The sequence below is a fragment of the Lithobates pipiens genome, unplaced genomic scaffold (genome assembly GCF_037356315.1).
Source record: "Lithobates pipiens isolate NorthernLeopardFrog02 unplaced genomic scaffold, aLitPip1_a1.2 Scaffold_1, whole genome shotgun sequence".
NCBI classification, from domain to species: Eukaryota; Metazoa; Chordata; class Amphibia; order Anura; family Ranidae; genus Lithobates; species Lithobates pipiens.
The window spans coordinates 80,045,722-80,072,873 of record NW_027507685.1 but is presented as its reverse complement, the minus strand read 5'-3'; the positions used below and the strand labels follow the sequence as shown (position 1 = coordinate 80,072,873).

At 44.4% G+C, this 27,152-nt stretch overlaps 1 protein-coding gene across 2 annotated transcripts; it reads left to right on the top strand.

The window, feature by feature from the left end:
* The first annotated feature begins 1,197 nt into the window (after positions 1 to 1,197).
* On the top strand, positions 1,198 to 25,657 carry LOC143938738 (uncharacterized). 2 transcript variants are annotated; one of them, XM_077460916.1, is made up of 4 exons: positions 1,198 to 1,364; positions 3,544 to 4,077; positions 23,583 to 23,664; positions 25,457 to 25,657. In XM_077460916.1, the coding sequence occupies exons 1-3, from the start codon at positions 1,316 to 1,318 to the stop codon at positions 23,639 to 23,641; spliced, it is 642 nt and encodes a 213-aa protein (XP_077317042.1). In that variant the 5' UTR covers positions 1,198 to 1,315; the 3' UTR covers positions 23,642 to 23,664; positions 25,457 to 25,657. The 2 variants fall into 2 exon arrangements, with proteins under 2 accessions (XP_077317042.1, XP_077317051.1); XM_077460925.1 differs by lacking the exon at positions 23,583 to 23,664.
* Positions 25,658 to 27,152: the final 1,495 nt, after the last annotated feature.

Below are 27,152 nucleotides of genomic sequence, written 5' to 3'. Positions count from 1 at the left end.
TGTGCAATTTTGAAGAGTGACATGTTTGATATCTATTTACTCAGCATAACTTCATCTTTCACTTTATGCAAACATTGGGCTAACAAGTGGTTAATAATAGAGCTTGCAGTCAGTAGTGTTAGGAGATAGTGCATGCTGTCTGCGTGCTCTGTACCCAGTACATACCGCTATAATATAGGGCAGGCCCCTACTTTCAAACATCCAACTTACAAACATCTCCTACTTGCAAACGCAAGGAGACAGCAGCAAGTGAGATGAAAATAGATGGACGACAAAACAAATTATACAGGGGTGATAACCCTTCCCTATGTTTTCCAAAAAGCTTAAAGATAGTTTTTTTGACTGGAGCTACACTTTAAAAATGTACTGGTTGAAAATGACAAACAGATTCAACTTAACACAACAAACCTACACAGTCCCTGTCTTGTTTGCACCACCTGTATACTGCTGTTCTGAGTATATAGGGCCTGGGGGCCACACGCATTTCCTTTTTTTAATATGGGTACGGGGTTCTCCTTAATATGCGTACAAGACCCAAATAGGCTGGTAATGGGCAGGGAGGGCTACCCATGCCATGTTTCTCAATGATTTTCAACCATATTGCAGGAACCAGATATAACATTAAAACCGCAAGCAGTTTTAAATGGTGTTTTTTCAGTTTAATGTCATTTTGTGCAGAGACTGTTCTAAACACGGGAAACACGTGGCACTTCACAGGCATACTACAGACACCCCCCAGGCACCATATTTAAAGGAATATTTCACTTTTTTTTTTTTTTTCACTTTAATCGTCATTAAAATCAGTGCTCCCGCCAAAACGGTAGTTTTTAAAACTTTTTTTTGCAGTGACCCATGTCCCCTGAGGCAGGAGGCAGGTCCCCAAACCCTTTTTAGGACACTATCTTGCATATTAGCCGTTAAAATTAGCACTTTCCAATTCGAACGTTCGAGTCCCATAGACTTCAATGGGGTTCTAACGTTCGTACCGAACGCGGGGGTCGTTCGCAAGTTCTGGTGCGAACCGAACCGGGGGGTGTTCGGCTCATCCCTAATTACCATTCATCTGTTTCTAAAACAAAATTCCCATGTGCACCTCTACAGTACCTGTGTCATTTTTTCCAGAAGGTTTACCCTGGTCTTTGAAGAGGACACAATGGAATCATTCACTATATGTTGACTGGAATATATGTTGTTTTCACTAAGCTTAGTAAATCTGGTTTTCTGGCAGAAGTTCCTCTTGATACAACTATTTAAATGGCACTCTCTTGGCCATAAAGCAATTCTGAAGGGGATAGTCTCCACTAAAGGCACAAAGATGGATCAAGGACTGAAAATCTTCACTCTTCTGAACTTATGCATAATGGGTATGACTTTGCTATTTAAAATAGGTACATACTGTATATGTAGTGCTTTTAAAGGTCTAGGTAGTCAGCCTAGGGCAGGGGTAGGCAACCTGGGGCCCTCCAGCTGTTGCAAAACTATAAGTCTCATCATGCCTCTGGGAGTAATTGTAACTGCCAGCCTTGCAATGGGAAATGTAGTTCTACAACAGCTGGAGGGCCCAGGTTGCCTACCCTTTTCCTAGGGGAATAAAGTTAAATTATGGCATTGGTTAAATCTGTTTAACCGTTTCAGCCCCGGAAGATTTGGCTGCTGAATGACCGGGCCATTTTTTGCGATTCGGCACTGCGTCGCTTTAACTGACAAATGCGTGGTCCTGTGGCGGTTCACCCAAACAAAATTGACGTCCTTTTTCCCACAAATAGAGCTTTCTTTTGGTGGTATTTGATCACCTCTACGGTTTTTATTTTTTGCGCTATAAACAAAAAAAAAAAAGAGCGAGAATTTTGAAAAAAATACAATATTTTTTACTTTTTGCTATAATAAATATCCCCATTTTTTTAAAAAAGATAATTTTTCTCAGGTTAGGCCGATATGTACTCTTCTACATATTTCTGGTAATAAAAATCACAATAAGCGTATATAGATTGGTTTGCGCAAAAGTTATAGCGTCTACAAAATAGGGGATAGATTTAGAACCTTTTTTATTATAATTTTTTTTTTTACTAGTAATGGCGGCGATCTGCTATTTTTATTGGGACTGCGACATTAGGCAGACACATCAGACACTTTTGACACATTTTTGGGACCATTGGCATTTATACAATGATCGGTGCTATAAAAATGCACTGATTACTGTAAAAATGTCACTGGCAGGGAAGGGGTTAACACTAGGGGGCGATCAAGGGGTTAGCTGCGTTCCCTCTCTGTGTTCTAACTGAAAGGGGGAGGAGACTGTCTAGGGTTGATGACTGATCAATGACCATACTTTGTATGAACACACAATCTGTCTGCTCTCCCCACAGAGAACCAGAATCTGTGTTTACACATACAGATTCCGGTTCTTGGTGTGTCACGAGCGATCAGCTCCGGGGGCATGCAGTGGACACCCCCGGGCACTCGCATCGGCCTCGGGGTCCGCTCCTAATGGCCACAGTTAATATAACATCGCTTTGCCTAGCCGTGTCATTCTGCCACAGTAAAACTGCAGCGGCTGGTCGGCAAGTAGTGGAGAAGGAGAAGGAGAAGGAGAAGGAGGAGGAGAAGGAGGAGAATAATAGTCTGCTGCTGGATCTGATAATTTCAAATGATCTTTACCCAGTTATCAGTCAGCATTTTCCAAGCTATTTCTGTGAACTACATAACACCTCCCCCTAGGTTATAGAGATGATGGGAGGGGGTTGTCCTGTAGTTCATGCCCTGGTGTGATACAGTATAGAAAGTAAACATTGATAACCTAGGACAGAAAGTGTGTAATGCCGCGTACACACAATCAAAATTTTGGTTGGAAAAAGCTCTGATGGTTTTCCCGACGGAATTCCGACGGGATTTTGCTCAAGCTGTCTTGCATGCACATGGTCACACCAAATTCCGACCGTCAAGAATGTGGCGACGTACAACATGTACGACGGGACTAGAAAAAGGAAGTTCAATACCCAGTAGCCAATAGTTTCCATCTCCTAGCTGAATCTAAGCATGCGTAAGTTTTTGCGCGTTGGAATTGCATACACAAGATCGGAATTTCCGTCGGGAAAATTGAGAATATGCTATTATTTTTTGCTGGTGGAAATTTGGACAGCTAAATTCCGATGGAGCATACACACGGTCACATTTTCCGATGAAAAGCTCTCATCGGTCTTTTTTTGGCCAGAATTCAGATTTTGTGTACGCGGCATTACTGACAGGATCATCAGGTGAAAATAAAAAAAATAAAAGCAAGGAAAAAGAAGAAAATGAATTCAGCCACCACATATATGGACTGGTAAGTTGCAATATTTTATAAATGTTTTTGGCTTTAGATACACTTAAAGTCAGAGATACCTTCAAACGATACAGTTGGTAAATGTTGTTGACTTGACAGAACCAAGTCAGAATCTGAGTGTGACCAACATAAGAGCAAATATTAGAATTCTATACTGTGGACTATCATCACAGCTGTCATTTTTAGAAGTTCAGGAAGCCTATTGCATTTTCTCTCTGCAGCTCAGGCCAAAGAGGACTCTCTGATCATCCATACTCTGTACACAAGTGTTATGGTACCTGACTATCAGCTTGGAACCACTGAGATTGTATCATCACCAGTGCAGATGACCCAGAAATATCCACTTCTAGTTACCATTACAGCTAAGAAGAAAGCATCTCTATGCGATACTCCTACCGAGACTGGCTCAGAAAGTACAAACGCCTCCTGCCCTGATCCACATCTAACCCTTTCTATAACGGCGATCACAAATTATGGGATAACACATGTGTATGACATTCACATCATTGGAGGACTCTGGTTGACAATAAATGTAGGAATAGGTTTATCTTTTAATACTATGTCACTTGGTGCACAAAAAGATACCGCCAAACTATATATCAATTATAACTATGAAAGCAAATCAACTAATATTCAAGGTCTTAAAAAAGATAGCAATGCTACAGTCATTTCTGTAAGTCTTCAGACTGCCACTGTTCAGACAACGCCTTCTGAGACACAGAATCGTATGGTGCTGAGTGGAGAACCCGCACTGCGTAAGTAGAAGATAAAATGTATCATTTTTCATTTTCCACATATATCATATTTGCTAAGTGTTCTTCACTTTATCTTATATTTATTTAAAACCTCATCCCACTCCCAGGGACATGAGGACAGCAGGCAAACAGCCAATTACTAATTGTTTCTCTGCTGCAGTCACCTAATGCCACGTAAACATGGGAATTTTGGTCAGAAAAAGCTCTGATGGTTTTTCCGACAGAATTCCAACGGGATTCCGCTCAAGCTCTCTTGCATACACACGGCTACACAAAAGTTCTCTGAACTTTTGACCGCCAAGAACGCGGTGACGTACAACACTACCACGAGCCAAGAAAATGAAGTTCAATGCTTCCGAGCATGCATCAAATTGTTTCCGAGCATGCGTAGGAATTTTGCGCGTCAGAATTTGTACAGACGATCGAAATTTCCGATCTGAACTTTTCCCGACCAAAAAATTGAGAACATGCTCTCAATCTTTTGTTGTCCGAAATTCGACCAGCAAAAGTCCAATGGAGCATACACAATCGCATTTTCCGACCAAAAGCTCACATCGGACTTTTGCTGGCACAATTTCCAATTGTGTATGGGGCATTACACTTACAGGTCATGTTCCTCCCTCAGCCTCTGACTGGGCAGTGAGCAGACAGCAGCAGACTGATGAGCAAATTTCTCTGTAACTTTGCTCTCACTATCAGAATGCTCTTTGTTAGTAACATGAAAACAGTAGCATACCAGTTTGGTGCCGTGTGCTGCTTCTTCCTCTCCCTGTCTGAGCCCTGCTGCACAGAGGACAGCAGGAAGCTATTGCTAGGCCAAAGCAGGTACTTAATACTCATAGGCTTGCCTGTTCCATGGAAACATCTGATGCCGTGTTATGCCATATATAGAGGGCTCAGGGAAATTCTTATGCTGCATACACACAATCGTAAATTCGGCCAGCAAAAGACCGATGAGAGCTTTTGGTCAGAAAATGTGATCGTGTGTATGCTCCATCAGACTTTTGCTGGCCAAATTTCGGCCAGCAAAAGATTTAGAGCATGTTCTTAATTTTTCACTCGGAAAAAGTTCCTATCCGAAAATGCGTTCGTGTGGCAATTCTGACACGCAAAAACTCACGCATGCTCAGATTAAACTACGAGATGGAAGTTATTGGCTACTGGCTATTGAACTTCCTTTTTCTAGTCCCGTTGTACGTGTTGTACGTCACCACGTTCTTAACGGTCGGAATTTGGTGTGACCATGTGTAGGCAAGATGGCTTGAGTGAAATTCCGTTGGAATTCCATCGGGAAAACCATCAGAGCTTTTGCCGACCAAAATTCCGGTCATGTGAACGCGGCATTATTTCACAATAAAATAAGGGTGCTTTAATCTGCTAATCTGATGGGAGTGCTTTGGGGTTGCTAGCAGAATTGTTGGTGGTACTATAGCACACCCAAGTTTTGCTCTTCAAGTGGCACCCAGGGCACATACCATACCCTGGATACACCACTGCCTGAGACTGTTGCTGGAAGCCACCATCTTGGATGCACCATCAGCCGCTCCAGCAGGCTGAGAGCTGCCATTCAAGCTGTGGTGGCTGGTGGGTTTTTTTGTGGGGGGGGGGGCAGCAAACAACCCCCTCCCCCTGGGACACCAATGAAGCAGCACTAACACAACTGCCAACTACCACCAACCCCCGTGGCGCGACATGGCACATAATTACCACCCCCCCCAGCACCCACTGTCCTTATCCTGGATGTGGACGACGAGAGAAGCAGTCGGAGCTGATACAGCCATCTTCCAGCGTGGTAGGGGGCTCGGGAAAATCCTCTCCTGGAGCAGCTTCTGTGCAGTGTTAATTTAGTCGACTAAAACATTTTAGTCAACTAAAATTACTAAAACATTTTAGTCGACTAAATGAATACTATTTTAGTCAACTAAAATGCGATGAAAACAATTGAGATGACTAAAATACGACTAAAACTAAATGTCATTTTAGTGAAAAGACTATGACTACAACTAAATTGCAATTACTGAAATGTACTGGAGAATTAGTCAACTAAAATGTAGGACATTTTAGTAGACTAAAATGTACTGGAGATTTAGTCGACTAAATACCACTAAAACAATTGCAGAAGTCTCCTCTCTGCTCCTCCCGGCGCTAGGCATCTAATAGGATCGCCTGATGTTTTGGCCAATTGGGAAACAGTTTCATACCTGCTTCCCAATTGGCCGGGACGAGGATCAGTGTTGCAACAGCGAATGAATATGGAACACACCTGGGTGGGCTCCGGACGCATCCTCTGCGACCTGAGCCCACCCGATTTTGAAACCTATTAAAGCCACTAGCTCTAATCAGGTGCTTCGAAAAAGAAAAAAAAAACGCCTCTGCAATTCATGCACCCGGTGTCCTGAAAGGGGCCTGACACATAAAAAGGGGGTTGCCATGGTGTCTGTGGATAGATTCATGCTATGCATGAATCTATCCACCATATATAGGGTGTGGCAAGGAGAGACCAGTAAAACCTGAGTGCTTGCACACTGAGTCCTATGGGGCGGAGAAGGAGCGGTGTATTGAAATGAATGGGCATTGCTGCCGAAGCACCTGCAAATCGTTTCGGCACCGCTAAAATGAGTTTTAGCTGCTTTACGCGCAGCTAAAACTAGTGGCACTTTATCGTCAACGCCAACCTGCCCGCCCCTGGGTGAAAGCATTCTAAAGCTCTCATCACCTGATTTTTCAGAATAAAAGGGATTAAAGGGTTCATTCACTTTTTCTAACTTTTTGAAAAACATACCCAAGCATTACAGTGTCCTCAGCAAGCTCAGTATATGCAGGGTGAAGAGAGGAGGGCATTAAAATAAGCAGTTGAAAAAGTAAGCATTCTTTTAACCACTTCAGCTCTGGAGGGTTTACCCCCCTTCATGATCAGGCTATTTTTAATAATACGGCACTGCGTTATTTTAACTGACAATTGCACGGTTGTGAGATGCTGGACCCAAATAAAATGAATGTCCTTTTTTTCCCCACAAATAGAACTTTTTTTGGTGATATTTGATCAGAGGTGATCTATTTATTTTTTTGCGCTATAAACAGAAAAAAAAACAACAACATATTTTTGGTAAAAAAATTTTTTTTTACAATAAGTGTATATTATTTGGTTAAATAATAAGAAAGGTGCAGCGCTTAGATTATGACAATATCTATATAATCTTTTACCAGTGTAAATAATATAATCAACTTTAATAGTGAAAAAAACTCTGCATAAATTAACACTATTAATGATTCTATGTTTTAGACAACACTATATCCAAAAAAAAAAAAAAAAAATTGATATACGTATATCCACCAAGGTGGACGTGTTAAGAGTCCATAAGTGAAACAATATGGTGACAAAGTGCAATATCTTGAGAAGTTATAGTGACTTCAGTGAATACTTTGCAGAAATCCACCACCACGAGAGGACGCTTACCAGATGTAATGGACCCAGTTAGGGTCCATTACATCTGGTAAGCCTCCTAGTGAGTCACACAAGTTTATTGATGTAAATCGACACGAAAAAAACAGCTGGCAAAACTTGTAACTTCTCAGGGGTACTAGAGTAGACAGAGATGGTAACCGTTACCGTTCTGGTAACAGAGAGCATAAGGTTTTGTCTGTCTTTAACACTCCCCAATGTCTATTTAAAATAGTTTGTATATCTCTATGTTGAATAGAGTATGAAGTCAGAATAGACCATTTATGCCACTGCGTTGCCAGATTTGATGCCACTGCGTTGCCAGATTTTATTTCCATGCTTGTATTTGCCTGTAATATGTGAGTACCCATTTACGCTTTTAATGTTAATAAAAGTTTTAAATGGTATTTCACTATGAGGCTGTATTTTCTTCTTTTTGGCCTATAATATATGTGGAAGAATCTCTGTCCTCAGTCACCCCAAAAGGTGGATAGCCATTTCATCTATTTTTGGGTCATCTCTCTGTCTACTCTGGTACCCATGAGAAGTTACAAGTTTTGCCAGCTGTTTTTTCGTGTGGATTTGCATCAATAAACTCGTGTGACTCACTAGGTATATACCGAACTGGGTCCATTACATCTGGTAAGCCTCCTCTCAAGTGGTGGTGGATTTCTGCCAAGTATTCACTGAAGTCACTATAACTTCTCAAGATATTGCACTTTGTCACCATATTGTTTCACTTATGGACTCTTAACACGTTCACCTTGGTGGATATACGTATATCAATTATTTTTTATTTTTTTGTATATTTGGATATAGTGTTGTCTAAAACATAGAATCAATAATAGTGTTAATTTATGCAAAGTTATTTTCACTATTAAAGTTGATTATATTATTTACACTGGTAAAAGATTATATAGATATTGTCATAATCTAAGCGCTGCACCTTTTTTATTATTTCACCATTTTGTTTGTTGCAGTAAGTCTGCGGTGCTGGCAACTATTATTTACAGTGCCTTGCGAAAATATTCGGCCCCTTGAACTTTTCAACCTCTTGCCACATTTCAGGCTTCAAACATAAAGATGTAACATTTTTATTTTTTGTGAAGAATCACCAACAAGTGGGACACAATTGTGAAGTGGAACGAAATCTATTGGATTTTTGAAACTTTTTTAACTAATAAAAAAATGAAAAGTGGGGCGTGCAAAATTATCCGGCCCCCTTGCGTTAATACTTTGTAGAGCCACCTTTTGCTGCGATTACAGCTGCAAGTCGCTTGGGGTATGTCTCTATCAGTTTTGCACATCGAGAGACTGAAATTCTTGCCCATTCTTCCTTGCAAAACCGCTCAAGCTCAGTGAGGTTGGATGGAGAGCGTTTGTGAACAGCAGTTTTCAGCTCTTTCCACAGATTCTCAATTGGATTCAGGTCTGGACTTTGACTTGGCCATTCTAACACCTGGATACGTTTATTTGTGAACCATTCCTTTGTAGATTTTGCTGTATGTTTGGGATCATTGTCTTGTTGGAAGATAAATCTCCGTCCCAGTTTCAGGTCTTTTGCAGACTCCAACAGGTTTTCATCCAGAATGGTCCTGTATTTGGCTGCATCCATCTTCCCCTCAATTTTAACCATCTTCCCTGTCCCTGCTGAAGAAAAGCAGGCCCAAACCATAACGCTGCCACCACCATGTTTGACAGTGGGGATGGTGTGTTGAGGGTGATGAGCTGTGTTGCTTTTACACCAAACATATTGTTTTGCATTGTGGGCAAAAAGTTGGATTTTGGTTTCATCTGACCAGAGCACCTTCTTCTACATGTCTGGTGTGTCTCCCAGGTGGCTTGTGGCAAACTTTAGATGAGACTTTTTATGGATATCTTTGAGAAATGGCTTTCTTCTTGCCACTCTTCCATAAAGGACAGATTTGTGCAGTGTACGACTGATTGTTGTCCTATGGATAGACTCTCCCACCTCAGCTGTAGTTCTCTGCAGTTCATCCAGAGTGATCATGGGCCTCTTGGCTGCATCTCTGATCAGTCTTCTCCTTGTCTGAGCTGAAAGTTTAGAGGGACGGCCAGGTCTTGGTAGATTTGCAGTGGTCTGATGCTCCATCCATTTCAAAATGATCGCTTTCACAGTGCTCCTTGGGATGTTTAAAGCTTGGCAAATCTTTTTGTATCCAAATCCGGCTTTCAACTTCTCCACAACAGTATTACAGACCTGCCTGGTGTGTTCCTTGGTCTTCATGATGCTCTCTGCTCTTTCAACAGAACCCTGAGACTATCACAGAGCACGTGCATTTATACAGCGACTTGATTACACACAGGTGGATTCTATTTATCACCATCAGTCATTTAGGACAACATTGGATCATTCAGAGATCCTCGCTGAACTTCTGGAGTGAGTTTGCTGCACTGAAAGTAAAGGGGCCGAATAATTTTGCACGCACCACTTTTCCGTTTTTTATTTGCTAAAAAAGTTTAAAATATCCAATAGATTTCGTTCCACTTCACAATTGTGTCCCACTTGTTGGTGATTCTTCACAAAAAATAAAAATTTTATATCTTTATGTTTGAAGCCTGAAATGGGGCAAAAGTTTGAAAAGTTCAAGGGGGGCCGAATACTTTTGCAAGGCACTGTATTTGTTGTTTGTGGATAGCGCGTTTTTTTTCTCACACTATCTATATCTATATCTATATCGCTAGTAATGGTGACAATTAGAGACTTATAGCAGGACTGCGACATTGCCGTTGACGAATTGGACACTAACTGACACTTTTGGGGACCAGTGGCACCAATACAGTGATCAGTGCTAAAAAATATGCACTTTCACTGTACTGACACTGGCAGGGAAGGGATGAGCCGAACACCCCCCGGTTCGGTTCGCACCAGAACTTTCGAACGGACCCCAAATTCGTACGAACTTTAGAACCCCATTGAAGTCAATGGGACTCGAACGTTCGAAATTAAAAGTGCTAATTTTAACGGCTAATATGCAAGATGCTGTCCTAAAAAGGGTTTGGGGACCTGGCTCCTGCACCAGGGGACATGGGTCAATGCCTAAAATGTTTTTAAAAATGGCCGTTTTGGCGGGAGCACTGATTTTAATGACGATTAAAGTGAAAAAAAAAAGTGAAATATTCCTTTAAATATCGTGCCTGGGGGTGTCTGTAGTATGCCTGTGAAGTGCCACGTGTTTCCCGTGTTTAGAACAGTCCCTGCACAAAATGACATTAAACAGAAATAACATCATTTAAAACTGCTTGCGGTTTTAATGTTATATCTGGTTCCTGCAATATGGTTGAAAATCATTGAGAAAAAAGGCATGGGTAGCCCTCCCTGCCCATTACCAGCCCCTTTGGGTCTTGAATGCATATTAAGGGGAACCCCCTACCCATATTAAAAAAAGGAAATGCGTGTGGCCCCCAGGCCCTATATACTCAGAACAGCAGTATACAGACGGTGCAAACAAGACAGGGACTGTGTAGGTTTGTTGTGTTAAGTTGAATCCGTTTGTAATTTTCAACTGGTACATTTTTAAAGTGTAGCTCCAGTCAAAAAAACTATTTTTAAGCTTTTTGGAAAACGTAGGGAAGGGTTATCACCCCTGTATAATTTGTTTTGCCGTCCGTCTTTTTTCATCTCACTTGCTGTTTTCTCCTTCTGTTTGCAAGTAGATGTTTGTAAGTTGGATGTTTGAAAGTAGGGGCCTGCCCTATATGCTCAGCAGAAATGGCGGAACAAGGTGTTGGTTTTGCCACAACATTGTAAGCCCTCAAAGTGACTCTTGGTGGGCGCTGGAGCGCCCTGCTGTGATCGATTATATCAAGAAATGTAATTACATGCCATTGTTGAACAGTGGTAGAAAAATTGACCTTTGGTGGTTGTGGTGCAAGTGCCACAACACTATAAGTCCTCACAGTTACTCTGGGTGGGCACAGGAACGGGCCCTCCTGTGAAATATTATATCAAGAATTGTAATTACATGTCCCTGTTAAACAGGGGCAGAAAAATTGGGCCTTAGGCACTAGTGCTGATGCCACGACACTGCAACCTCTCCCATATACTCTAGTTTTATTGCAGGAATTAGCCCTGCTGCAAAGCATTGCATCAAAAATTGTAATTAAACGCCCCTGTTAAACAGGGGCAGAAAAATTGGGCTGATGGCATCCCCAGAACCAGAAATGTTCTTCCAACATATCAGCGGAGGAGGAAGAGGATAGACAATCAACATAACAGGACAGTCACTCAGCATCAGCATAGGCAGTCTTGAAAGGATGTGATATTTCAAAAAAAATTATTCGGTTACATCAGCTTCAGGTGCTTGGTAGCTGTGGGTTATCCAAGACTGATTCATCTTGATGAAGGTCAGTCGATCAACTGATTCGGTGGACAGGCGCACCCTGTGATCGGTAACAAAGCCACCAGCAGCACTGAAGGTGCGTTCCGAAAGAATGCTGGATGCAGGACAGGCCAGTAGCTTAATTGCATACTGTGCAAGCTCTGGCCAGTGATCCATCCTCAAGACCCAGTAAGCTAGAGGATTTTCGGTGGGAAAGGTGTCCAAGTCTGACCTTGCCCCTAGGTATTCCTGCACCATGTAAATCAGACGCTGGCAATGGTTGCTGGAACCAATCATACCTTGGGGTTGCGGACTAAAAAATTGTCTGAAAGCATCAGACGGCCACCTTCTCCACCGCTCCTTCTGACCGATGCCTCAGCAACACGTTGACCAGGACCAGGAGTTTGTAACCTCCCAGTCTCTGGGAACGCGTTGCACAGACCTTTCTGCAAGGCCTCCCGGAGATGTCTCATCCTCTGCTCCCTCTGCGATGGCAAGATAAGGTCGGCAACCTTACCCTTGTACCGTGAATCAAGGAGAGTGGCCAGCCAGTAATGGTCCCTCTCCTTGATCCGAAGAATATGAGGATCCTTCCGCAGGCTTTGCAGGATCAGGGAGGCCATGCAGCGTAGGTTAGCTGAGGCATTCGGTCCGGAGTCCTCTGGGTCACTAAGGACAACATGATCCGCAGCTACCTCCTCCCAGCCACGTACAAGTCCACGGGTTTCTTGGGACTGTAAATCATCCCTACAAGACTGCGGCTGCTGCTGATGCTGAGTGCCAGCCTCCACCTCCATAATGACACAATCATCCTCCTCCTCTTCCTCCTCCTCATCCTCTTCCTGTGTGATGGGTGGCACAGCAGGAACACTGTCTGGATAAAGGGGGCCTTGAGAGGCAAGGAAGTCCTCCTCTTCCTGCCTCTGTTCTGCCTCAAGTGCCCTGTCCATTATTCCATGCAGCGTATGCTCCAAGAGGTGGACAAGAGGTACAGTGTCACTGATGCATGCACTGTCACTGCTCACCATCCTTGTGGCCTCCTCAAATGGTGACAGGACAGTGCATGCATCCCTGATCATGCCCCACTGGCGTGGTGAGAAAAAACCGAGCTCCCCTGACCCTGTCCTGGTGTCCCACAGGTACTCATTGATGGCCCTCTGCTGCGTGTGCAGCCGCTGCAGCATGGCCAACGTTGAGTTCCACCTGGTGGGCATGTGACATATAAGGCGGTTCTTGGGCAGGTTCAACTCCTTTTGGAGCTCAGCCAGCCGAGCACAGGCATTAAATGATCGGCGAAAATGCACACAGACTTTCCTGGCCTGCTTCAGGACATCCTGTAAACCCGGGTACCTGCCCAAGAACCGCTGCACCACCAGGTTAAGGACATGAGCTACACAGGGCATATGGGTCAGTTGTCCCTGTCGGAGGGCGGAGAGGAGGTTGGTGCCATTGTCGCAAACCACCATTCCTGGCTTAAGCTGGTGTGGCGTCAACCACCTCTCGGCCTGCCCCTGCAGAGCTGACAAAACATCCACCCCAGTGTGGCTCCTGTCCCCCAAACAAACCAGCGCAAGCACGGCATGGCATCGTTTTGTCTGCGTACTTGCGTAGCCCCTGGAACGCCTACGGAGCACCACTGGTTCTGAGGACAGAGCACTGGTAGAGGCCATGGAGGAAGAAGAAGAGGAGGGGGTGGAGGAGAGAGGTGTGTCACAACCAATAGTAGCATTTTGGAGGCGTGGTGGCGGAACAACCTCCGACACTACTGCACCTTGTCCTGCATCCTTCCCAGCTGGCAGAAGAGTGACCCAATGGGCCGTGAAAGACAGGTAGCGTCCCTGTCCATGCCTGCTGGACCATGAGTCAGCGGTAATATGCACCTTACCGCTGACCACCCTGTCCAGCGAGGCAAGGACATTGCCTTCCACATGCCGGTAGAGAACCGGAATCACCTTCCGTGAGAAAGTGGCGTTTGGGGACCTGCCACTGAGGAACCGCACATTGTACAAACTCACGGAAGGGGGCCGAGTCTACCAACTGAAAAGTCAGCAGTTGAAGTGCTAGCAATTTAGCCAAGCTAGCATTCAACCGCTGGGCATGTGGATGGCTGGGAGTGAACTTCTTTCGCCGGTCCAGCAGCTGGGGCAGGGACATTTGCCTTCTATAATTGGACGTGGTTGTACTGCTAGCAGAGTGCCCGGAAGCACTTGGCTATGAAACACCTAATTCTACACCTTCATTCCTCTCAGAGCAGGTTTCAGAGAGGACTGAAGGTCTAGTGGGGTTGGAGATGCCAGCTGATGAGGCGCAAGTAGAGGTCCGCTTTGTTCTTTGGTGTGGGTCTTTGAGGTACGCTTGCCAACGAGCTGCATGGCAGGTCAACATATGTCTGGTCAAGCATGTGGTGCCCAAGCGGCTGATGTTTTGGCCCCGCGAGATACGCTTGAGACATATGTTCCAAATAGCAGCGGTGCGATCTGATGCACTTGTCTCAAAAAAGGCCCACACCAAAGAACTTTTAGAATAACGCGCAGAGGCAGCGCCCTGCACAGGCGGAGCTCTGCGGTGTGATTCAGTCAGTGTGCTGCCCCTAAGCTGGCCCCCGGAGGGCATCCTGCCTCGTTGGACATGTGCCTCCTCCTCCTCCTCTCTCCTACCAGGCACCCACGTGGAGTCAGTGCCCTCATCATCCCCTCCCTCTTCATCGCTGTAGCAAACCTGGCAGTATACTGCAGCTTGTGGAACATGACTGCCAGATTGCTGTCCTTCTTGAGCATCCCCTCTCTCTGCATTCACGCTACTGCCTTCCTCTAGCTGAGTATCATCATCAGAGCCTACGAAACACTGGGCATCCTCCTGGAGCATGTACCCAACACTGTGCTCAAAGAGTTCAGGAGACTCCTCAGGAGGACGTGGTGGGTCTAGGGAAGGAGTCACTGATGATGACATTGAGACGAGGGAAGACGATGCGTTGGCAGCTGCTTTGCTAGTACCCTGAGACTGGGTGAGAGAGGAGGATGAAGAGGGCTTGGTCATCCACTCTACCAAGTCGTTGGCATGTTGCGGCTCAACATGTCCAGCTGCCGCAGACAGCACGCACAAGCTCCTAACACTGACTGCAAGCTCTATTATAAAAGATGGATATATCGCTATCTATATAGGTGAGGTGAATATAGCCGTGTATACTGCGGTCAGGGCACGCAGACAACAACCACTACAGAAGAGCAAGATCGAAAAATAGGCCGATAGCGATCGGTGTACACTGTGTTGAAGGTACACAGAACACCCACTAACTGCTTCAGACGCCAACACACTACACAAGGCCACCGCGCTGGTGGCCTTATATAGTGTGGGGCGTGTACTACACAGCCTGAGCTATGATTGGCCACAGGCATCCTGCCTGTGGCCAATCATGGCTCTCCTCGCTGCCGGCACTGTGATTGGCCAAGCATGCGGGGTCACAGTGCATGCTTGGCCAATCATGAGCCAGCAATGCACTGCGCCATCGCAGTGCATTGTGGGCCGTGAGCGCCACACGAATTTGGCACGAAAGGGCCCATAATGTTCGGAATTCGCCGAACGGGCGAACAGCCGATATTCGAGTCGAACGTATGTTTGAATCGAACACGAAGCTCATCCCTACTAGGGAGCACTTGTTAACTGTGTGTGTGTGTGGGGGGGGGGGGTGCTTGCACTGAGCAGAAACACAGGATCTCTGCCTTCCCTACTAACAGAACGGTGATCTGCCTTTGCTTACATAGGCAGAGTGCCGCTCTGCCTCTGTCTGAGATGATCAACGAGTCCTGGAAGACATCGGGTCTGCCGGACCCGCTGATTGGCTCCCACTGTGTGCGCCCCAGACTCGGAAGTGCAGAATCGTGTACCTGTATGTGATTCTGCACACAACAAAAACCTGACAGAAATGTTAACTCTGCCTCACTGTCCAAAGTAAAAAAAAAAAAAATGGTTGGTTTGCACCTTTATGTCATCCTCACCATATCCTCTTTCTTATTTACAGTATTTTATTTATAATGTTTACAGGTTTTTATCTAAGAAAAGTGGCGGCAGAGAGTAGACTGTCAAGTCTGTCCATTTTTTTTGTTTGTTCTTTATTTGTTTTTTTTGTTTAGATCTGTGTTTGTCCCAAGCATGTTTCAATTCACTTACTGTCAGGGCAGCCATCAGACATTGTGGGTCCCCTTACACAGCTCTAGGCCTTGCCCCCCCCCTCCCCCCCAGCCTCACGTGTTTGTGACGCAACGCATCAGGGAGGAGCCAGGTGTCATATTCGTCACTTCCAGTCGCGGCCGAGACCGGAAGTCCTATTGTTTACACGCGCAACTGCCTATTTTGATGTGTGGATTTACTTTTATTAAAATTACTTTGATTTACTACACATGAGAGTCCCCTTCTCTCCTTATCTTCTCTACTGCCGAGATCTCCTTATCTTCTCTACTGCTGAGATTTGTTATATACGGACGGACGGGCGGGACATACGAAGAAGAGAGGAAGCGTGATTACCATTCATTTTCTTAAAGCGGTTATGACCCCTGGGGGTCTGGGATTGGGGTGAGAGGCTGGGGGAAATGGGGGGTGCACAAGTGGAGCACTGAAGGATCCTGTTTTTGGTGGACTGTCATAAGTGTGGAGTTCTATGCACCTTCATGACACTGCATGAATATTGAGGACTTTCACTATCGGATATTTGTTTATTGAACAGCACTTGTTGACATTGTGAATCACCTGACTTTTATCGGATGAACTTCTTTCATTGTTTACGAATTTGCGTTTTTTGCACATATTTATGTAAGTGTGGCTTATTACTACACTTTATGTGTGATTTTGCACTTTAGTCACTTTATCAGTAATATTTTGCACATTGTTGGATTTTGGTCATTTTGCACATCATTTTGTACATTTATATTTATAAATTTATATTTATTTATTTATTCACGTTAGGATAGTGTGACAATTAATTTTTAGCAGGTAGCGCTGCATATCACTGCTTTAATAAGGCATGTACCCACAGAGACATGTACCCACAGAGACATGTAAACACACAGAGACATGTGTACACACACACACACACACAGGCATGTACACAGACAGACAGGCATGTACACAGACAGACAGGCATGTACACAGACAGACAGGCATGTACACACACACGCATGTACACACACGACTAGGGATGAGCTTGGTGTTCGATTCGAACGCATGTTCGATTTGAACATCGGCCGTTCGTCTGTTTGGCGAATTCAGAACTTTGTGGACCGTTCGCACCAAATTCGTGTGGCCCGAACGGCCCACAATGCACTACGCCATTGCAGTGCATTTCTGGCTCATGATTGGCCAAGCATGCACTGTGACCCTGCATGCTTGGCCAATCACAGCGCCGGCAGCGAGGAGAGCCATAATTGGGTTTAGTACACGCCCCACACTATATAAGGCTGCCAGCGTGGTGGCCTTGTGTAGTGTGTTGGCGTGCAGGGAAAGAGCTAGATAAGCAGGGACATTGTGTTCTTTTCTCAGCCATCTGCAGGAGTTAGTGGGTGTTGTGTTCCTCCAGCATAGTATACACTTGTAGCTACCCATTATTGCTGTTGCTCTCTAATACAGCCATCTGCAGGAGTTAGTGGGTGTTGTGTGCCTCCAGCACAGTATACACAGTATACACCTGTATCTATCCTTTATTACTGGTGTTCTCTAATACAGGAATCTGCAGCAGTTAGTGGGTGCTGTGTGCCTCCAGCACAGCACAGTGTACACCTGTATCTACCCTTTATTGCTGGTGTTCTGTAATACAGGAATCTGCAGGAGTTAAAGTGGGCGTTGTGTGCCTCCAGCACAGTATACACCTTAAGATTCCCCTTATTGCTGGTGTTGTCTGTTGCATAGCTTGCATATTAGCCTTTAAAATTAGCACTTTTGATTTTGAACGTTCGAGTCCCATAGACTTTAATAGGGTTCTAAAGTTCGTGCGAATTTTCAGTCCGTTCAAATGTTCTGGTGCGAACCGAACCGGGGGGTGTTCAGCTCATCCCTACACAGGACTGTAGACACATAGGCATGTACACAGTCACACACAATGCCGCCCTTAGGCCGCGTACACACGCGGGGACTGTTCGCTCAACTTTGTCCGTCAAACAGTTTCAGCGGACAGTCCGCTCAAAATTAGCATGGACGGACTTGGCCACACACGACGAACGAACAGTCCGCTGAAACCGTGCGCGATGACGTGAACGCCACGTACGACGGGACTAGAAAACGACGTCCTATACACTGCAATGCAAACTTCGGCGTGTAAATCCTTTCTGAGCATGCGCGGAACTTAGTTTGACGAACAAGCCTACACACGAGGGGACTGTTCGCTGAAACAAAGTTTCAGCGGACAGTTTTTCGGAATTTCCGAAAAACTTTGTTCAGCAGACTGTCCGCTGAAACTGTCCGCTGAAAGCCCACACACGAGCGGACTGTCCGCCGAAACACTGTTCAGCGGACAAAGTTGAGCGAACAGTCCCCGCGTGTGTACGCGGCCTTACTTGTAAGGTGGTCCTAATCCCAGCTCTTGTTTCCATATGCAGAGGGGGTGCACATGCATGAAATGGCCAGAGGTGGCAGCAAAGAGCCCAATGTCAGCTCATGACAGAGCAGCAGCCTTCTGACTCACACAGATACAGGAACATCCACAGAGCTCCTCTGCACCCGCCCCCGCCTTCTCATGTCCCTGCCAGTCGGCTGGGCCCATCCAGACGCTGGGGCCCCTTACAAGTGTATAGGCTGTACCCCCCTGATGGCAGCCCTGCTTACTGTTGACTGACTCCCTACCTCTGCTGGAAGTTTATTGAAAGCATCAACTACAGTTTCAGTAATTCTGTAAAATAATACTTTCTCAGATTAGATTTGAACTTACCTCCAGTTAGTTTGAGGTCATGTCCCTGTGTTCTTGATTTTGGTTTCATATTGAAAATACTGCCCTCTTGAATCCTATTCACCCCCATTGATGTATTTAAAGGTTTCAATCATGTCTCCCCTTTCCCTTCTTTCCTACAGACTGTACATATTAAAGAGGAACTGCAGTCTGCTCACATAAATTGCAACATCTTTGCCATTCTGAAGCTTCCCTCCAACCACTTTGCATATTATTTTAAATATATACTGTGATTTTGTACTTGCCAAATATGCTGCAGAAATCTCCCTCCACTGAGTCTGGTGCTCCCACTGTAACTGTGGGCACAGGAAGCTGCTGCCTGTTCACCTTCTGGATTTACAGACACACAGAGGCACACCTCCAGTTCTGCAGCTCTCATTGGCCCTCTTATGACTCATTCCCCCCCCCCCCCCCCCTCCCTTCCTGGCAAACTCTCACCAGAGTGAGAGACAGAGCTGTGTGCATGATCATAACACTATGCTAATGACCAGACAAGAAGCAGGAAGTGGGCTGTAGAAGGCATTTACTGGCAGAAAAAAAATGTTTTACTATCCAAAGTTAAAACAACAAGGGCAGAAGATTTAATAGATGGAAAGATGAAAAAAATTACTGAAGTTCCCGCTTTAAGTTCCCGAAGTCGCTCTCGATATGTTTTATCCCCCAGACCTTTCATAATTTGGTTACCTGTCTCTTGACTCGTTCTATTTTATCAACATCTTTGTGTAAGGTAGGTCTCCAGACCTAGACACAGTATTGTAAATGAGGTCTAACTAAGGGTCTACAGTGCATCCAGAAAATATTTACCGAGCTTCACTTTTCCCACATTTTGTTGAGTTACAGCCTTATAACAAAATGGGTTACATTCATTATTTTCCTCGAAATTCTTAAAACATTACCCCATAATAACAACATGAAAGAAGTTTGTTTCAAATCTTTGCAAATTTATAGAAAAAAAAAAGGGGAAAAAAATAAATCACATATTCACATTTATGTACATATATATATGTACATATACATATATATGTACATGTATTCACAGCCTTTGCTCAATACTTTGGTGAAGCTCCTTTGGCACCAATTACAGATTCAAATCATTTTGAGTATGATGCTGCAAGTTTGGCACACCTATTTTTTGCAGTTTCTCCCATTCTTCTTTGCAGTACCCCTCAAGCGCCATCAGATTGGATGGGGAGCGTCTGTGCACAGCAGATCTCTCCAGAGATGCTCAATCAGGTTCAAGTCTGGGCTCCGACTGGACCACTCAAGGACATTAATAGAGATGTTATCTTGACTGTGTGCTTTGGTTCATTGTCCTGTTGGAAGATGAACCTTCACCCAAGCCTGAGGTCCAGACCACTCTGGAGCAGGCTTTCATCAAGGATGTTTCTGTACATTGCTGCATTCATCTTTCCCTCGATCCTGACTAGTCTCTCAGTTCCTGCCACTCAAAAACATTCGCACAGCATGATGCTGCCACCACCGTGCTTGACTGTAGAAATGGTATTGGCCAGGTGATGAGTGGTGCCTGGTTTTCTCCAGACATGATGCTTTCCATTCAGGCCAAAGAGTTCAATCTTTGTTTCATCAGACCAGAGAATTTTGTTTCTCATGGTCTGAAAGTCCTTCAGGGGCTTTTTGGCAACCTCCAGGTAGGCTTTCATGTGCCTTTTTACTAAGGACTGTCTTCCGTCTGGCCACTCTACCATATAGGCCTTATTGGTGGAGAGCTGCAGAGATGGTTGTTCTTCTGGAAGGTTCTCCTCTCTCCACAGAAGAAAGCTGGAGCTCTGTTAGAGTGGCCATCGGGTTCTTGATCATCTCCCTGACTAAGGCCCTTCTCCCCAATCGCTCAGTTTGGCCGGCGGCCCACTCTAGGAACAGACTTGGTGGCTCCAAACTTTTTCCATTTGCGGATGATGGAGGCCACTGTGCTCTTTGCGACCTTTAATGCTGCAGACATTTTTCTGTACCCTTCCCTAGATCTGTGCCTCAATACAATCCTATTTTGGTGGTCTACAAACAATTCCTTAAACTTCATGGCTTGGTTTGTGTTCTGACATGCACTGTTATCTGTGCGACCTTATATCCATAGGTGTGTGCCTTTTCAAAGCATGTCCAATCAACTTAATTTACCACCGGTGGACTCCAATCAAGTTGAAGAAACCTCACAAGGATGATCAGTGGAAACCGGATGCACCTGAGCTCAACTTTGAGTGTCATAGAAAAGGCTGTGAATACTTATGTACATGTGATTTTTTTTTTAAGGTTTTTATTTTTAATAAATATGCAAAGATTTCAAACAAACGTCCTTCATGTTGTCATTATGGGGTATTGTTTGTAGAATTTTGAGCAAAATAATGAATTTAATCCAACAAAATGTAGAAAAAGTGAAGCGCTGTGAATACTTTCCTAATGCACTGTATATAGGGGATTTAGGTCCTCCTTCCTCCTGCTGGTGATCCCTCTAGTGACACATTCGCTTTCCTCACTGCCTGGTCACATTGTTTCCTTGTTTTGCAATCATCTAAAATAAGTATCCCCAAATCTTTTTCCTCTGCAGTGCTGGCCAACACTGTACCAACAAAAAGCATTAATTTTGGCAGTCAATTTCAATGTGGTTTTAGTCTTAGGACTAAAATGGCATCTTTAGTTTTAGTCCAATTTTAGTCTTCTGCAAGGGTTTTGGTTTTAGTCATAGTCTTTGCTTAAAATGCCATTTTAATTTTAGTCCCATTTTAGTCATCGTATTTTAGTTGACTAAAATCTCCAGTACATTTTAGTCAAATAAAATCATTTTAGTAAACTAAAATCGAATGTGCACAGTACACAGCCCCCCGCAATACACAGCCCCCATCCTCTGCACAGTATACAGCCCCCCACCCTCTGCACAGGACACAGCCCCCCACAATACACAGCCCCCACCCTCTGGACAGGTACACAGACCTCTACCCTCTGCACAGTACACAGCCCTCCACGCTCTGCACAGGACACAGCCCCCACAATACAAACCCCCCACCTTCTGCACAGTACACAGCCCCCCACCCTCTGCACAGTACACAGCCCCCCACCCTCTGCACAGTACACAGCCCCCCACCCTCTGCACAGGACACAGCCCCCCACAATATACAGCCCCCACCCTCTGTACAATGCACAGCCCCCCAGCCTCTGCACAATGCACAGCCCCCACAATACACAGCCCCCCTGCACTCCCAGGAGACCCCCAGTCTCTGCACAGGACACTGCCCCCCACAATACACAGCCCCACTCTCTGCACATTACACAGCCCCCCACAATACACAGCCCTCCACCCTCTGTACAATACACAGCCCCCCAGCCTCTGCGCAATACACAGCCCCCCACAATACACAGCCCCCTGCACTCCCAGGAGACCCCCAGTCTCCTGGGACAGCACTGCCAGCATACCCGCCAGCCTTTTCTCATACATAGCTCATCCTGTGTCACATTCATTGTAAATCAAAGTTTCTTAATACCACAATAGTTCTGTTCTTTCTTTGACCCGGTCACATAACCGCTCTCCTCTGACATTTCATGAGTGGTCATGTGACCGCTCTCCTCCTCCAATCTAAAGCAACACTGGGAGGAGGAGCAGGAGGAGAAGAGCGGCCGACAAGAATTTAGTTATTTAGACAATGAGAGTGACACAGGAGGAGCAGTGTAGGGGAAGGGGCTGGCAGTGATTTTTTTTTTTCCTAACTTTAGACTATGCTGGCAGTGCTGTCCCAGGGCCAGGAGAGGTGGGGCAACTGGCCTGACATTCCCCAATGTGTGGCACCGGGGGGGCGGATGGCCCAATCCCTGCCCCCCCGTTGGTAAAAACAAATATAACACACATGCAATGTGTTATACGCCTATAAATAGGGTAGTTCGTGAGGGTAAACTTCCCTCCTTGCTGTTTTCATCCCGTTTTCGTTAAGAAACAAAAACGGATTTGATTTTTGTCAGTGGACGAAAATGTGCTGTACTTTTAGTTTTTGTTTTTGTCACTATAAAAATTCCACTGACAAAATCTTTGACGAAAACGTTTTCGTTGACGAAATTAACACTGCCCCAATGTTGTACTCCGTCATGGGATTCTTTTTCTTTAGGTGCATTATTTTACAAATATTTAGAAACAGTGAGGTTGGGTTCACATATTCACATACATGCAAGTGTGTCAATGGAGCCAGTTCACACATGTGCGGGGAAGCCATGGTCCTGACTGAAAAAGGGTTCTGTGTTTTTGGGTCCAGTTCATATGCGAATTCAGGCAAAAATTCTGACCTGATTCGCACCTGAACCGATGAACTGACACGAAACTGGACCCTGGGCATGAACCTACAGTCGCACATATGTGCACATATGTGAACCCGGATTGAACTGCAGTCTCCAGTGCTTTGACCAATGCCAAATCATGTTCCATGTTAAAGACACCTCCAGGGATATCAACCCAATTACACACCTTTGTGTCATGGGCAGAAAGGCATACCACCCCAAAAAAAACATCACGTACATTTACAGTAGATTAAATAGAACGGGACCCAGTACAGAGCCTTGTGGTACACCACTAGTGATTGCTCTCTGTTCACGAGCAAACCTTATTTACAACCACACTCTGGATATTACAATATATTTACATATATTGTATATTCAGTTTAGTCCCTGAACTCAAAGAGCTTAATTTTATACTTGAAACTTGAATCTTTGCTTAAGTTCAGATCTAGAGGTCAGAGGAAGAGGTTACTAACATAACAGTTGTCGCTTAAGACTTGTTTCTGCCTTTTCTTCCCAGGTGCTGGAGCAGTATGGGGAATCATCCCACTGGTTCTGCTTACATCACTGCTCAACTGAAGCTGACGATGGTCTTTCTTATTGTAAGTTATGTTAGTTGTCTGTGTTAAGGAATGTACACGCCCAGAGCCATGAGGGGAGGGCCAGAGGGTCGACTGCCCTGGGCGCAATGCTTTACTGTAGACACCTTCCTTCTGTTGCAAGGCTGACAGAAGTAAAGACAGCGACAGTGATTTTGACAAGGAAGTGACTGCTGGGTATAGGATCCCCTAAGCTTGCACATCATAAGCGGGGGAGGGGGACGCAATTTGGAATATTTGCCCTGGACGCTGGATGACCTTGTCCCGGCACTGTACACATCATTGGCTCCTGGCATATGTCAGGCCTTAGGCCTGCAACCACCAATTGACATTACTGCTACCCAATTTGATACTGTCTTCTCCATGTGGGGAAGCCATCTACAAAAGGATTACAGATACTGTTAAAGGTGACTGATGATATTTAAAGTGGTTGTGAACCCTGTTTCATCACTTTTTCTACAGGTAAGCCTATAATAAAGCTTACCTGTAGGTACCGTGAATATCTCCTAAACTTGCACAGTTTCAGAGATATTCACTGTATCTGCATGTGCCGATGTCAAATGCGGGGGAACCCGCATCCAATTCGCAATAGTGTGAACCCAGCCTTACACACACATGAACTTTAATAACATCCCAGTCTTAGTCCATAGCAGCCTTTCTCAACCTTTTCAACACAGAGGAACCCTTGAAATAGTTCTCCGGTCTCAGGGAACCCCTGCTAAAAATTTGAAATCTACAACTCATGATACATTAGTGTGATGGTCAGTGGGAAGAATGGTCCTTACACTTGTGGTCATTGGGAAGAATTACCTCATTTAACCTACAGATAGTTAAAAAGGTCACTGGTATCAGTGGGAACTTATCTGAGAGGCAGAAATTGCCAAATGCTGAAGGAACCCCTAGCAACCTTTTGAGGAACCCCAGGGTTCCACGGAACCCTGGTTGAGAATCCCTGGTTCAATATTGATTGGCTGCTCTCCTGACGGGGGGGTCTGTGCTGATTGTTTATCAGTGCAGTCCCCCCTCAGATGCCTACACTGGACCACCAGGGAAGCCGTCAGGACCATCAAGGAAGCTCCTAACATGTGGGTGGTCATGTACATCCCCCATGGCCATCCACATGTGAAAATGAATGCCCAACATATGCTAATCAGTGCCCACAAATGATTGCCCAGCAATGCCACCCATCTGTGCCCACCTATCAGTGCCACTCATAAGTACCCATCAGTGATGCCTATGAGTGCCCATCAGTGCTGCATACCAGTGCCACCTATCAGTGCTCATCATCAGTGCCACCTCATCATTGCCACCTCATTGGTGCCCATCAGTGCCACTTTATCAGTGCCGGTCAGTGCAGCCATATCAGTGCCCGTCATTGAAGATGAAAACCTACTTATTTACAAAACATTTTAACAGAAGCAAAGAAAAACTTTTATTTCTTTAAAAAATTTCTTTTTTTTTATTTGTTGCGTAAAAAATAAAAATCGCAGAGATGATTGAATACCATCAAAAGAAAGTACTATTTGTGGGAACAAAATGATAAAAAATGTGTTTGGGTACACTGTAGCATGACCGCGCAATTGTCATTCAATTTGCGACAGCACTGAAAGCTGAAAATTGGCCTGGGCAGGAAGGTGTATAAGTGCCTGGTATTGAAGTGGTTAACTAATGCAGGGCATTGCATTTTTATTTGTATCACTCTTGAGTTAGTTGTAAACTTGTTGTATAGACATATAAATCTTAACTCTTTGGTTTGTACTCCTACTAACCAGATTTCTGTTATTTCTATTTGCAGACTTCAACAAATTCACTACAATCAAGATACATTCTGATTAACATATCTCTATATTGCAACCATTATTTTTATACCTTATTTCTTTTGAATGATTGAAAAATTTAAATTTTGCATTATGATTGGCATTCTAAATTTGGGATCACACTGTATCTAAATCAAAAAACAAAAAATTTAATATATTGCAGCTTACTGGTTCTTAGATGTGGTGGCTGAATTTGTTTTTATTTTTCTGGGTTTCTTCCTCTGTTTTTACATGGTGAACCTGCCAGCAATGCACTTCCCGTTCCTTCATGCCTACACTCATTCTACTATTGGAGGCAGCCATGGTTGTCACACAGGCTGGACTTCAAACATGAGCATTATGTAATGACAAGGTAATAATAAGAAATAAATAATGGACTTTAAAGCGGTATTAAACCAAAATTGTAATATATCACAGCTTACTAATCATTAGATGTGATGGCTACATTCATTTTATTTTTTTAGTCTTTTACCTCTGTTTTTACCTGGTGATCTGGCCAGTAACACCTCCTGTATTATACAGACACCTTACAGGAGGCACAGTAGATAGCAGCAGTCTGTGGGTGAGGGAAGTGTTAGCTGCACTAGCAGATTTAAAAACACTGACAAATTGAAACTGAACTCCAGCTAAAGCTTTATAATCAGTTACAGCAACAGTTTTTGCTTTTGGGATAAAGGTATTACATAAACAAATAAAAACAGCAAAACACATAAAAAAACACACCGCAATGAATCAAAAATGCACCAGAATGCATAAGGAACGTCTATGCACAACTGCATCCGGAACGCAGAAATTTTGGTGTTAACTGGCCCTTTAGTGTGTATTTGCTGTATTTAGAGTGTACTTACTGGGTGTTAAAAGCTAATTCCATAAGATGGCTGTGCCTCTGAAAAGCAATCCATATTCAAATTGCTTTTCAAAGGAATTTGACAGGCGGTGAGGAGGTGCTATGTTGCCTCTGTACCACCCCTTTTTAACCTTGAAAATGCTACACCACTGAAACATTTTAAAATAAGTCGCATTCAGTGGTGCTACTTGCTGCCAAACACAACAGGGAGATCATTTTTGCTGCAGCCGCAGTAGGAGAACACCCCCATGTGCTACCCTTGCAGCTTGAGGGGTGCATTTGGTGGGGTAGTAACAATGCATCTCAACTACGTTTTTACCATCCCCACTCTGACATTGGGAAGTGCCCTTTATATAGTGTGATATACAGGTTGTGTCAAAGGCTAATAATAATAATAAAGGGAGATGAACTTCTGATTGAACTTTTAATACTTCAGATGATGACACAATGAACAGGGCCTGGAATTAGCACTGCAACAAATCATGAGACCAGCTTGTGAAATGATATCACATTGTTATTGTGGGTCTTGGGTTTCACAATGATTGCAAAAAAAAAAAGCCTGTGCAGTCTGGGGACACATACACATAGCTCCCAACTGTCCCCGATTTCCAGGGACTGTCCCTGATTTGGAACAAAGTCCCTCTGTCCTCATTCCTTCTCATTTGTCCCTCATTTTAGTCTGATCTGTATATAAAATGCACTTTTTATCTATCAAAAAGTGTTTTTTGTTGCATTTGTATATTCCAAAAGCCAAGAGAGAAGAGATGGTGCATGGCTCTTTTAGATAGGCAGAGTAGGATGTTTTCCAAAGTAGTAGTCTACCATCT